At 61.8% G+C, this 11,848-nt stretch overlaps 1 protein-coding gene across 1 annotated transcript; it reads left to right on the top strand.

Moving 5' to 3' along the window:
• Position 1: 1 nt before the first annotated feature.
• On the top strand, positions 2-11,714 carry LOC133355009 (semaphorin-6D-like). The gene is made up of 14 exons (XM_061572266.1): positions 2-121; positions 1,625-1,726; positions 2,171-2,261; positions 2,632-2,753; positions 3,220-3,309; positions 3,587-3,666; positions 4,245-4,360; positions 5,606-5,762; positions 6,461-6,543; positions 7,062-7,198; positions 8,033-8,112; positions 8,606-8,664; positions 9,550-9,570; positions 9,882-11,714. Exons 1-14 carry the CDS (start codon positions 2-4, stop codon positions 10,955-10,957), a joined length of 2,334 nt encoding a protein of 777 aa, XP_061428250.1. The 3' UTR covers positions 10,958-11,714.
• The last annotated feature ends 134 nt before the right edge of the window (positions 11,715-11,848 follow it).

Raw genomic sequence — 11,848 nt, 5'->3', positions numbered from 1 at the left:
GATGGGTGAGGAGCGTGAGGTGAAGAGCGTGATGGGTGAGGAGTTTTTTTTATCGCAGAAGCTGACGTGGATGGCGGAGCGCCAGGAGGTGGACCGGTGTCTCATGAACGGCAAGACGGAGGTGAGGCCAGACGGCCACGAGGGCCCCTCTCTCACGGCTCAGGAGTCGCCAACCTGCGGCTCTTGAACACCCACTTCGTGACGCTCTTCATCAACATTCACCACCGTCTCGCATTCACCACGCAGTGCATTGCGGCTCGAGGAGTATTGAGGGTTTATTTTGTACCGAGTTTTGGTTGCCAACCCCTGGTCGTCACGGTGGATAGATGTTAACCCCCTCGCCTGGTACACAGGAGGTCGTGGGTTCGATCCCGACCCGGACACCTGCTGCTGTATATTTGGAGCTTGCGTGTCTCTCTCTCTCAACATCACGGTGGCTAGGAGATGTTAACTACCTCGCTTGGTCTACAGGAGGTCGTGGGTTCGATCCCAACCCCGACACCTGCTGCTGTATATTTGGAGTTTGCGTCTCTCTCATCATCATCACGGTGGCTAGATGTTAACTACCTCGCTTGGTCTACAGGAGGTCGTGGGTTCGATCCCAACCCTGACACCTGCTGCTGTATATTTGGAGTTTGCGTGTCTCTCTTCCCGTGGTCGCGTGAATTTTTCTCCAGGTCCTCCGGTTTTTCCCCTCCACATTTAGAATCAACATCACGCGTTTAGAGCATTTCGCCGCTATAAATGTCCACGTGACAAGCCAATTCGTTGAGCTGTCACTTGCGATAGCCAGGTCGCTTATTGAAAAGAGCGCTACGTAGCTCAGTGGGACCTTACCTGGGAAAATATTATTTTAAAAAAAAACCAAATAGTCCGTATGAGCTCCCTCTTCTCATAGCGCAGCGCGATCCTCGGGAAGGAAGTCGCTGCCGTGCATCACAGACACAGCCTGAGGTGCGTTCACAGCAGGGGGCGATGGCTGCTGTGTGATCTCGCCTAGGAGCACCCCCAGTGGCAGCAGTCCCTGTGTATTAGTCTGTCAGTTGAGTAACTCGCGCGGTGCTAACTTGTTGACATGTTGGCGACAGAAAAATTGGACCACGAATCCGGCGCACGTCGTTGGCCTACTCGTGCGAATGACGTCACGGGAATCTTTAACCGCCCACGTGAATATCAGCCGCAGCATTGACCGGGCGGCCGCCGGGCTCGCACCGCGAGCGTCTGCGAACGCGCGGTGAACGATGGGGCCGCCCCTGGGCCACCGCCCTTCGTGGCCGTTGGCAACGCGGGTGACACCGGCGTCACTCGGGTGACACCGGCGTCACGCGGGTGACACCGGCGTCACTCGGGGGAGACGATGAACCCAGCAGAGGCCCGAGTTCTATTCCCGCTCACGGCCGCCCACACCGGTGACGATTATCTGAACCTGTGCTGGGCATCCCCAATGTCGGCTCAGCCTTAAACGAGTACTTAGTGTGGTGTGTAAAAAGACAAAGGTGGCCGAGCATGGTGCTGGCCACCCGCCCCCTCGTGTGCCTTGCCGGCTTTCACAGGTGCTGGCTAAACAGCCCTTGCCCCCAAAAGTCTGTGGAGGCTGTACGGGGGATGTTTGTCTTCACCGCAGGAGGAGTGTCACAACTTCATGAAGGTGGTTGCGCCACGAGGAGACGGACTCCTCTTTGTGTGCGGCACCAACGCATACAGCCCCACGTGCAGGAACTACCAGGTACTGCTGCCTGGGTCACACACACAGCAGTGACATACTCTCAGTGTCACCCACAGCAGTGTCACACACACACAGCAGTGTCACGCACAGCAGTGTCACACACGGAGTGTCAGACACACAGCAGTGTCACGCAGTGTCTATTCCTAGTGCCCCTGCGTGTGCGTGTGTGCGTTCGCGCGTGTGTGTGTGCGTGCGTGTGCGCGTGTGTGTCCGTGCGTGTCCGTGCATGTGTGTGCGCGTGTGTGTGTCGGTGTGTGTGTGTACGTGTGTGTGCGTGTGTGTGTGTGTGCGTACGTGTGTGTGCGTGTGCGTGTGTGCACGTGTGTGCGTGCACGTGTGTGTGTGCGTGTGTGTGCGCGTGTGTGTGTGCGCGTGTGTGTACGTGTGTGTGTGTACGTGTGTGTGTGTGTGTACGTGTGTGTACGTGTGTGTGTGCGTGGACAGCTGGCGGACCTGTCCTTCACTGGGGAGCAAACGAGTGGCCTCGCCAAGTGTCCCTTCGACCCCCGGCAGGGAGGGGCGGCTGCCTTCGCAGGTCCGTGGGGTCGCAGCGACACGCCAGCGACACACGTGTGTCCGTGTGTCTGTGTGTGTACGTGTGCGGACGTGTGTACGTGCGGACGTGCGTGGGGGAGCGGTGGCAAAGTGGTGAGTGCACTGCGCGACTAGCCCGGCCACCCGAGTGCCATTCCCGCTCACGGCCACCAACAGCGGTGGCGATTATCCGAACCGGTCCCGAGCCTCCCCTAGGTCGACTCAGCCTCAAATTAGCGCTTGGTACGGCGCTGGGGAGACAAAGGCGGCCGGGCGTGGTGTTTTGCCACATCGTGGGTGCCAGCTCGCCAACGGGCACTTGCCCCCCACAGGACGCGCGCTAGCTGGGGGACCTTTATCTGTGCGTGCAGGCGAGCGTCTCTACTCGGCCACGGCCGTGGACCCCCTGGGGGTGTGGACGCGGTGGTCTACGGGAGCCTGGGGCCCGGGCCCCCCCTGCGCTCCCTCAAACTCGACTCCAAGTGGCTCAAGGGTACTGAACCCCCCCCCCCTAACTGACCCCACCCCTCACTGACCCCTCACCCCACCCTGCCTCACCAACCCCCCCCCCTCACCAACCCCCCATCACTGAACCCCTCACCCACCCTGCCCTCACCAACCCTCACCGACCCCCCCCCATCACCGACCCTCCCACCCTCACACAACCCCCCCCCTCACTAACCCCCCCCCGCCCTCACTAAACCCCCCTCCCTCACCGACCCCCCCCCCCACCCTCACCGCCCGGCCCCCCCTGTGACGTGACACGACCTGCTCGTGTCAGGTCGTGTCAACATCACGAGTACTGTGTCCAAGGCAGGTGTGTGTGCGTGTCTGAGGTTGTGTTGTGTGTCACGCGTGTCGTGAGTCAACCGTGTGGTACGTCACGCGTGTCTTGTGTGTGGTACGTCACGCGTGTCTTGGGTGTGGTGCGTCACGCGTGTGCCGTGCGGTGCACAGAGCCCGTGTTCGTGAGGGTGCTGGAGCACGGGCAGCATGTCTACTTCTTCTTCTTCACGGAGATCGCCGTTGAGCTCAGCTCCATGGGCAAGGTGACGCGCCCTTCACTCACACACACACCCGACACACATGGGCTTCACTCACACACCGACACACACCGGCCTTCACTCACTCACTCACACACACACCAACACACACCGGCTTTCACTCATTGGGTTCCTTCACTTGTGTAGGCGTGCTGACACAGGTGCGTCGCTGCCCCCCCCCCCCCCCCCAGGTGCTTGTTCTCGCGCGCGTGGCGCGCGTCTGCAAGAGCGACGCGGGGGGCTCTCAGCGCGTGCTGGATGCCACTGGAGCTCGTTCGTGAAGGCGCGACTCAACTGCTCGGTGGGGGGCGAGGCGCCGGGGGACGCCCCCTTCTACTTCAACGAGCTCCAGGGGTCTCCGAGGTGCTCCACATCGGGGTCGCGGAGCTCGTGCTCGGGGTCTTCACCACCCCCCTCAACAGGTGCCCCCCCCCTCCACCCCGACCCCACCCCCTCCACCCCCTCCACCCCACCCCCTCCACCCCGACCCGGGCCGTCACCCAGGCACACTGCCGCTGTCGAGGAGACGTTACCACCTCGCCTGCCGCGAAGAGCACGTGGGTTCGAGCCCCAGAGCCTGCGATGCCCGCGGTATATTTGGAGCCCGCGTGTTTCTCCCCGTTCTGCCGCTTGTGAATGCGAGCTTGGTGTTGGTGTGTTTGAGTGATCGAGTGTGGTAAGCGGTAGTGTGGTGGTTAGCGCTCTGCGCTATGAACCCGGTGGCCCGAGTTCGATTCTCCCCTAGGTCGATTCAGCCTCAAATGAGTGCATGTTGCGGCGCGTAAACATCCCCACTAAGGGAGACAAAAGTGGCCGGCCGTGGTTCTGGCCACCCACCCCCCCGTGTGCCGTGCCGACCTCGCTAACAGCACTTGCCCCAGCAGTCTCCAAAGGCTACACGGGGTAGCTTTGTCTTTACCTGCGTGCGCGCGTGTGCGCAGCATCCACGGCTCGGCCGTGTGCGCGTCGACATGGAGGACGTTGCCAGCACCTTTCCAGGGCCGCTACTCGAGCAGCGAGGGGCCCGACTGCCCCTGGCTCGCCGTGCCGGAGGCCCGCACACCCCACCCCCAGGTGCATCACAACACAGACCCGCCATCACCCGTGCCATCACACCACTCTCACACCACTCTCACACCACTCCCATCAACACCTTACCATCACACCACTCCCATCACACCATACCATCACACCGTGCCATCACACCACTGCCCATCACACCACTCCCATCAATCGTGCCATCATACCGTGCCATATTCTCAGGTTTTTTCGGTAAAGTCACGTAGGTAAAAATAAAATTAAAAGTTAATAAAAGTAATAATGGAATAAAATAAAATAATAATCCACGACGTTGCGGAGGCAACACAAGTCTCCGTATCAGGTGTGTACCGGCACAGCTTGATGCAGTAATTTTAGCTGTGACGGTCCCACCTGATAACGAAGAACTTGTGGTTGCCTCCGAACGTCCGTGATTATTATTTTATTTAGTTTCCATTAGTACTTTTATTAACTTTTAATTTTATTTTTTACCTACGTGACTTTACCGAAAAAACCTGAGAGTATGAATCCTTGCAGTCACGAAAGCTTCAAATCTAGAATTAAGACCGTGCCATCACCCCACTCCCATCATAACACTCTCATCACACCACTCCCATTACAATCAGTGCCATCACACCACTCCATCACACCGTGACATCATTATCATGCCCTGACTCATGCCATGCGGCTGTGTCCCTTGTGTGTCTCTGTGTTCCTGTTGTCCTCTGTCTGTGTTCCTCATGCCGTGTCCACATGTCTCTCTGTCGAACATGTCTTTGCTTATCGCTTCATTCCCGTCTCTCAGCCCTTGTTACCTCGTTGTTACCCCAGTGTGCCATTATCTTACCCCATGTCTAACCCCGTATGTCACCCTGTGCGTCTCCCCGTGTAATCACAGTGTCACCCTGTGTGTGGGGAGTTGTGTGTAGCGGTCAGCTAGCTGCGCTACGAACCCAGCGACCCGAGTTCGATTCCTGCTCACGGCCAACACTCACGACTATTATCTGATCAGGTCCTGGGCCTTACCCTAGGTCGACTCAGCCTCAAATGAGTACCTGGTGTGATGTGTAAACATCTACAATGCGGGCCGGGCAATGGTGCTGGCCACCCATCCCCTCGTGTGCCGGTGCCGTTCTTCATAGGTGCAATTCGCTATCAGCACTGCCCCAACAATCTGTTGATCTTTGTCTTTTTGTCACCCGTGTGTCCCTGGGGTGTCGCCCTGCGTCTCATCCCCACGTCTCGCCCCCGCGTCTCGCGCCAGGCCCGGTGCGTGTGCGGGCGAGGGGGAGGCGGCTGCGTTCCACCCGCTCGCCGCTGCTGCCGGACGAGGCGCTGAGCTTCGCCAAGACGCACCCGCTGGCTCACCGCGCCGTCAACGCCGTCTCCCCGCAGCCCTGGTTCGTGCGCTCCGGCACCCGGTGAGAACAGCAACAACGTCACACCGCCCCAGCGCTTGTGCCAGGCTAGGTGCACCCTGAGGCTGGCACGGGAAGTGCGGAAGGCTCGCTGGCAGGAGGTCGCCGGACAGCCCCAGGTGCAATGGGTTGACTGCCAGACTTGACTGGCAGATGCACCACCTGTGGAACAGTACAAAGATCCCCCGTATAGCCTCAACAGGCTTTGGGGGAAAGTGGACCCACGAAAGCCGGCACGGCACACGAGTGGGTGGGTAGCCAGCACCACGTCCGGCCGCCTTTGTCTCCCCAGTGCCGATGTTTATACACTGCACCAGGTACTCATTTAAGGCTGAGTCGACTTAGGGAATGCCAAGAACCGGTTCAGATAACTCCACTGGTGTTGACCGCGAGGACGAATCGAACTCGGGTCGCTAGGTTTATAGCGCAGCGCGCTAACCACTACCTAACCACTCCCCACCTGTGAGATCATGCACGCACACACAGATGTGCACGCACACACATATGTGGCATGGACGCACGCACGATGTGCATGGACGCATGCACAGATGTGCATGAACGCACGCACATGCAGACGCACACACAGAGAGCGCCAGCTTTCGGACCCCCGTAGGACTCAAAACGCTGGGTTCAGAATAATCCATCTTAACGCGCGACCTCTGCGTGACCCCCGGCGTGACCCCCCCCGACCCCCCGCCCAGCTACCGGCTGACCCACATCGCGGTGGACGTGAGGGCGGGGCGCCACGGCAACGAGACGGTGGTGCTGCTCGCGGCGCAGAGCGGCGTGCTGCTCAAGCTGCTGCTGCTTGCCGGGCGGTGGCGGCGGTGGTGGCGGTGGTGGTGGCGCCGTGCTGCTCGAGGAGGCGGAGCCCTACAGCGCCCGCGAGTACGCACACACGTGGGGGAGACGCGCACGTGGGGGGAGACCCGCACGTGGGGGGAGACGCGCACGTGGGGGGAGACGCACACGTGGGTGGAGACGCACACTTGGGGGGAGACGCGCACACGTGGGGCGAGACGCACACCGCACGTCCACACGCTCGTCGCTGGAGCTGGCCCTGAGCGGAATTGAACTCGTGTCCCCGTGTCCCACTCTATGCCCTCCCCGTATCTCTCCCCATGTGTGCCCTCCCACGATCCCCCCCCCCCCCGGCCCGTGTGTTCCCCACGTGTCTCCCATCCACCGCCCCCCGCCCCATGTTCCCCGTGTCTCCCTCATGTACCCCTCCCATGTCATCCCATGTGTGCCACGTCGTGTGTGTCCCCGCTGTGTGTGCCATCACGTGCCCCCCGCCCCCAGCTGTGGCGGCGGTCCCCGCGCGCGGTGCGGGCGCTGCTCGTGGACCGCGGAGCGCCACGCCGTCTTTCCTCGCCTTCTCCTTCCTGCGTGCTGCGCCTCCCGCTCAGCCCTGCGCGCGGCACGCAGACTGCAAAGAAGTGCGGCACACGCCTAGGGCATGCCACACCACACGCCTAGTACACGCCTAGCACACGCACACCTTCTCACGACTTCTTCGTGAACCACTCCTCTCACACCCCCCCACCCCCCACAACCCCCCCCTCCCCCCACGACTGCTGTGTTCACCGAACGGGGGCCGGAGCGGGCCGGGCCCCTCTCGTCACAAAAAAACCGACAACAAATCCGCCCAGATTGATCTTTGGGAACGATGTGGTCAAATGCGTGTCGTCAAGAGCCTGCTACAAGCCGACCAGGCACAACAAACAACGTTGCCCGCGTGCGCCAGCGTTGGACTCGCCGCCCCCGCGCCGTGCCGGGTGGTCGGAACTTGGGGGCGTCGGTCCCAGGGCCATGGCCGCACGATGGGCGACGGGAGTCGGGTCACGTTCGCACAACTGTCGACCCCTTACCAGTGCCCCCTACCTTATTACAGACCAATTCAGACCTTTGTTGGTCACCCCGTGCCATTATAAATCTAAACGTTAATTCTACAAAGTACCATCACATGGTAGAAACACAAATAGACATGTTTTTTGTTACTCAATTTCCCTGTGCAACAATACGGGTAAACCGTATGGGTGGACAGGTGTGCGTCCGTTGCGTCCGTTGCGTCGCGCGTACCCCGTGGGTTCCCCGTGGGTACCCAGACCCCAGGCAGGGCTCGAGCGGAGGGTGGTACCGGACGCAATTTTGGCCCGGGTGATTAATAGGCCCGGTCAAAAAATCGATTAAGATTCGTAGTAGTGGACCGATTGACTGAAGGTGCAGGAGATACGCTGGTATTGACCTGCTCCGTCTCGCGTGGGCCCCAGGGCTTGCCTGGCGTCCCGGGACCCGTACTGCGCCTGGTCGGGGGGACCTGCAGCCGCGTCACGCCATCATCCCACGGCAGGTGCGGACACTCGCGCACCGCACGCACCGCACGCACCATACCACCACATGCACCGCACACACGCACCACACGCACTACCCACTGAACCACACGCACGCACTGCACCACATGCACCGCTACACACACACAGCACTACACACACCGCACTACACAATACACACACCACTCGCACCGCACTACACACACCGCACTACACAATACACACACCACTCGCACCGCACTACACACAACCGCACTACACAATACACACACCACTCGCACCGCACTACACACACCGCATTACACTCAATAACCCACGCACACCGCAAACACAGACCGTACACCACACGTCACAAAGCGCCACGCACTGGCAGTGACGTCACCAAACCGCAGCAGCAGCCCCACTGAGACGCGAGGGTTTGGGGATGTTTGGGTTGTTGGGGTTGCCGAGTGTTGGTGTCGGTGGGGGGCCGTGCCTAACTGGATGAGGGGGGGGTCCCCTCTGTGTCCCCAGCCCCATGGCGGAGCAAGCCCTCGCCACGGGGAGCGCGGGGAACCTGCCTGACTGCGCCGGTGAGCCCCCCACAGTCCTGCAGGGGGGGTCCAGTGTCTCTGTCTGTGCCATGTGCTGTGGTAGATCGACACTTCACGTGGCCTTAACGTGCACGCACATAGCCTGGCACAAGCGCCGTGGTGATGTTGTTGCCGTGGTAGTGGTTGGGGAGCGGCGGTGTAGCGATTAGCGCGCTGCGCGGTGAATCTGGCGACCCGAGTTCGATTCACGCTCACGGCGTGAATCGAACTCGGGATTCATACTCTTAGGTTTTTTCGGTAAATAAATAGTAAAAAATAAAAAATAACTTTATGAAATCGATTTAGTTCTTTTTCATTGATTTTTTTTATTATTATTTTTACCTACACGACTTTACCGAAAAAACCTAAGCGTACCAGTGACGATTATCTGAACCGGACTCGGGAACTCAAATGAGTACGAGGTGCGGTGTGTAGTAAACATCGCCACTAGGGAGACAAAGGCGGCCGGGCGTGGTTCCGACCACCCACCTCCACGTGTGCTATGCCGGCCTTGATAGGTGGTCGCTAACAGCACTTGCCCCAAGTCTGTTAAGGCTATACGGGGGATCTTTGTATTTGTGTGCTGTGATTTGACTTTGGTGCAGTGGCCTAGTGTGTATATTGACATGGGTTGTGCAAGATTGTGGTGGCGCTGCTTATGATGGTGACGATGCTGATGACGTCGATGGTTACGAGTATGATGATGGTGGTTGCAATGATGATGACTTTGGTGGTGATGACGACGATGTGGACGACAATAATGACGATGATGACGACGATGTCGACGACGATATTGACAATGATGACGACGGTGATGACGACGATGATGACGGTGATGACGACGATGATGATCCTGTGCGTCTCCATTGCCCCGTGCTTCCACAGACTCCGTTGTGACGTCCAGCGGTGAGTGTCTCCTCCACAGCATCACATGGAGCGTCACGGTGTAAGAGTAGTGAGTGTCCTGCGTTTAGTGTCAACTGTGAGTAGCGATTGTGAAGTGCGTGAGTCATGGCAAGTGCGAGTCGTGTCAAGCCTGAAGAGTGAATGTGCAGTGAGTGCCAAGCGTGAGTAGTGTCACGTCTGAGTGAGTAGTGATCGTGTAGTGTGAAGTGTGCGCAGCATCAAGTGTAATGACTGTGAAGTGAGTGTCAAGTGCGAGTAGCGAGCGTCCCGCGTGTCGCGAGTGGCCGCTGGCGCCGTGCGTGCCGCCACAGGAGCGATCCGCGAGCCGCGGGTCTCCACCTCCCCGGGCCGCGTCCCCGCCGGCATCGTGTGGCTCTGCCTGCTCGGCGCCTTCGCTCTCGGCGCGGCGCTCTCCTGCGTCGCCACCGTCTGCCTCTTCCGGCGCTGCCGGCCCCGGCGGCCCGAGCGGCCGCGCAAGCCGCCGCCCGCGGCGCCGGCCCCGGGCGCCGGCCCGGGGCCGGCGGGGCCCTACGGCCGTTCGCGGCTGCTCGAGGAGCTGCTGCTGGAGGGCGCCGCGCGGGGCAAGGTCGACGCCGTGGCCAGGTCGGCCGCGCTGCTCGTGCCGCTCATGGCCGTCGGCAAGGTGGACGTGACGGCGCTCGAGTGGGCGGGGGGGCTCCCCCCGCCGTTCCCCCGTGCCGGCGGCCGCCCCCTCCCCGAGCTGGCGGCGCTGCCCACCCCCGAGTCGACGCCGCCCGCGACGCGCAGGAAGGCGGGCGGCGGGGGCGGCGCCGCGGACCCCCGGCCGCGGCCGTCGCCCGTCGCGACCGCCGCGGCCGCCGCCGCCGCTTTCGCCGTTTGGCCCCGGGAGAGCGCCGGGTCGGACGCGACGACCGCGGGGGGGGACCCCGGGCAGCAGCAGGGCCACACAGAGCGAGTGAGCGCACCCAGCCTGGCGCTCGAGGAGCTGCTCAGGAAGCTGCAGGAGACCGGTCAGGTGACGCAGTGCATCCTGGGAGATGGGCGCCGTCCCCGCCCGGGCGGCCGTCTGCCGTGCGCGCCGCCCGAGCGGTCGGGCGCTCCGCTCCGCCGGCACCGCTCGCGGCCCCCGTCGCGCTCCCCGCCGCGCCCCTCCGCGTGGCCCCCCCTCCCTCGCGGCGCGCGGGGGTCGACCTCGTCCGGGAGGGGGGCGGCTCGTGAACCCGGCCCCCCCCAGGTCGCCGCGTTCCCTCGTCTCGGCGCGCGCAGAACCGCGGCGGTCAAGCCGGCGCCGGCCCCGAAGCCGCCGGGCGCCGCTCCCCCTCCGGCTCCTCCCACCGGCGCTCCCCCACCCCGCGCGCCGGCCTCCTCCTCCTCCGGGCGCGCAGCGCCGCCGTGCGGACGCTAAGCGCCGGGAGCGGACGGGGGGAGCGCCCGCCCGGCCCGGGGACGCTGCGGAGCCGCCGGAGCCGGCGCCCCGGAGGCGCGACGAGCGAACATCGGCGGTGGTCGAGGCCGGACGGCGCCACGCAGCGCCACGACCAAGGGCTTCGGGAGACGGTGCCTCACGCTGAACAAACGGCGGGAGGAGCCGGCAGAAAAACGGGAACGCGCGAGCTCCTGGCGGAATGGTGAAACGAGCGCACAGCCACGCGTGCGTGCGACAGCGATTGGAGTGCACGGGCCTGTATATGCGCGCGTGAACACTAACACCAATATTGGTATTGGTGTCTGGGGAGTGGTATTGTCGTGGTTACGTCGACTCAACCTCAAATGAGTACCTGGCGCGGTGTGTAAACATCGCCACTCGGGAGACAAACGCGGTCGGGCGTGGTGCTGGCCACCCACCCCCTCGTGTGCCGTGCCGGCCTTCATATATACTGCTCGCTAACAACATTTGCCCCAAAAGTATGGTAAGGCGACACGGGGCATCTTTGTCTTGGTCTCGGTGGAGCAGCAGCTGCAGGTTGAATGGAGCCGCTTCAAGAGAACGTAACGGGCGGCGCTTGTAGCGTCGGGACTCGACCGCCCCTTTTCCACTGCAACATCCGAGCCGCGCCAGCGTGGGGCTCCCTCGCAGTCCGGGTGGCTTTACCACTTTGCTCACCACTTCTGAATCTGGCCGCGGACCAAACGGGGCCGAAGAGCCCCGAGCGAGGCCAATACATTTTTTGTGCGTGCAACGTTAGCGGCACGGCTTGGTTTCTGCAGTGGAAAACACATCTTGGTGCTTCCTGATCCACGCCAGTGGGCCAGTTGGCCCGACCGTGGCCCTGGCGCAGTTTGGTCGTGCCAGTGG

This window comes from Lethenteron reissneri, chromosome 50, assembly GCF_015708825.2.
Source record: "Lethenteron reissneri isolate LAM-NWPU_2019-01 chromosome 50, ASM1570882v1, whole genome shotgun sequence".
Lineage (NCBI taxonomy): Eukaryota > Metazoa > Chordata > Hyperoartia > Petromyzontiformes > Petromyzontidae > Lethenteron > Lethenteron reissneri.
This window is presented reverse-complemented; position numbering and strand designations above follow the sequence as displayed.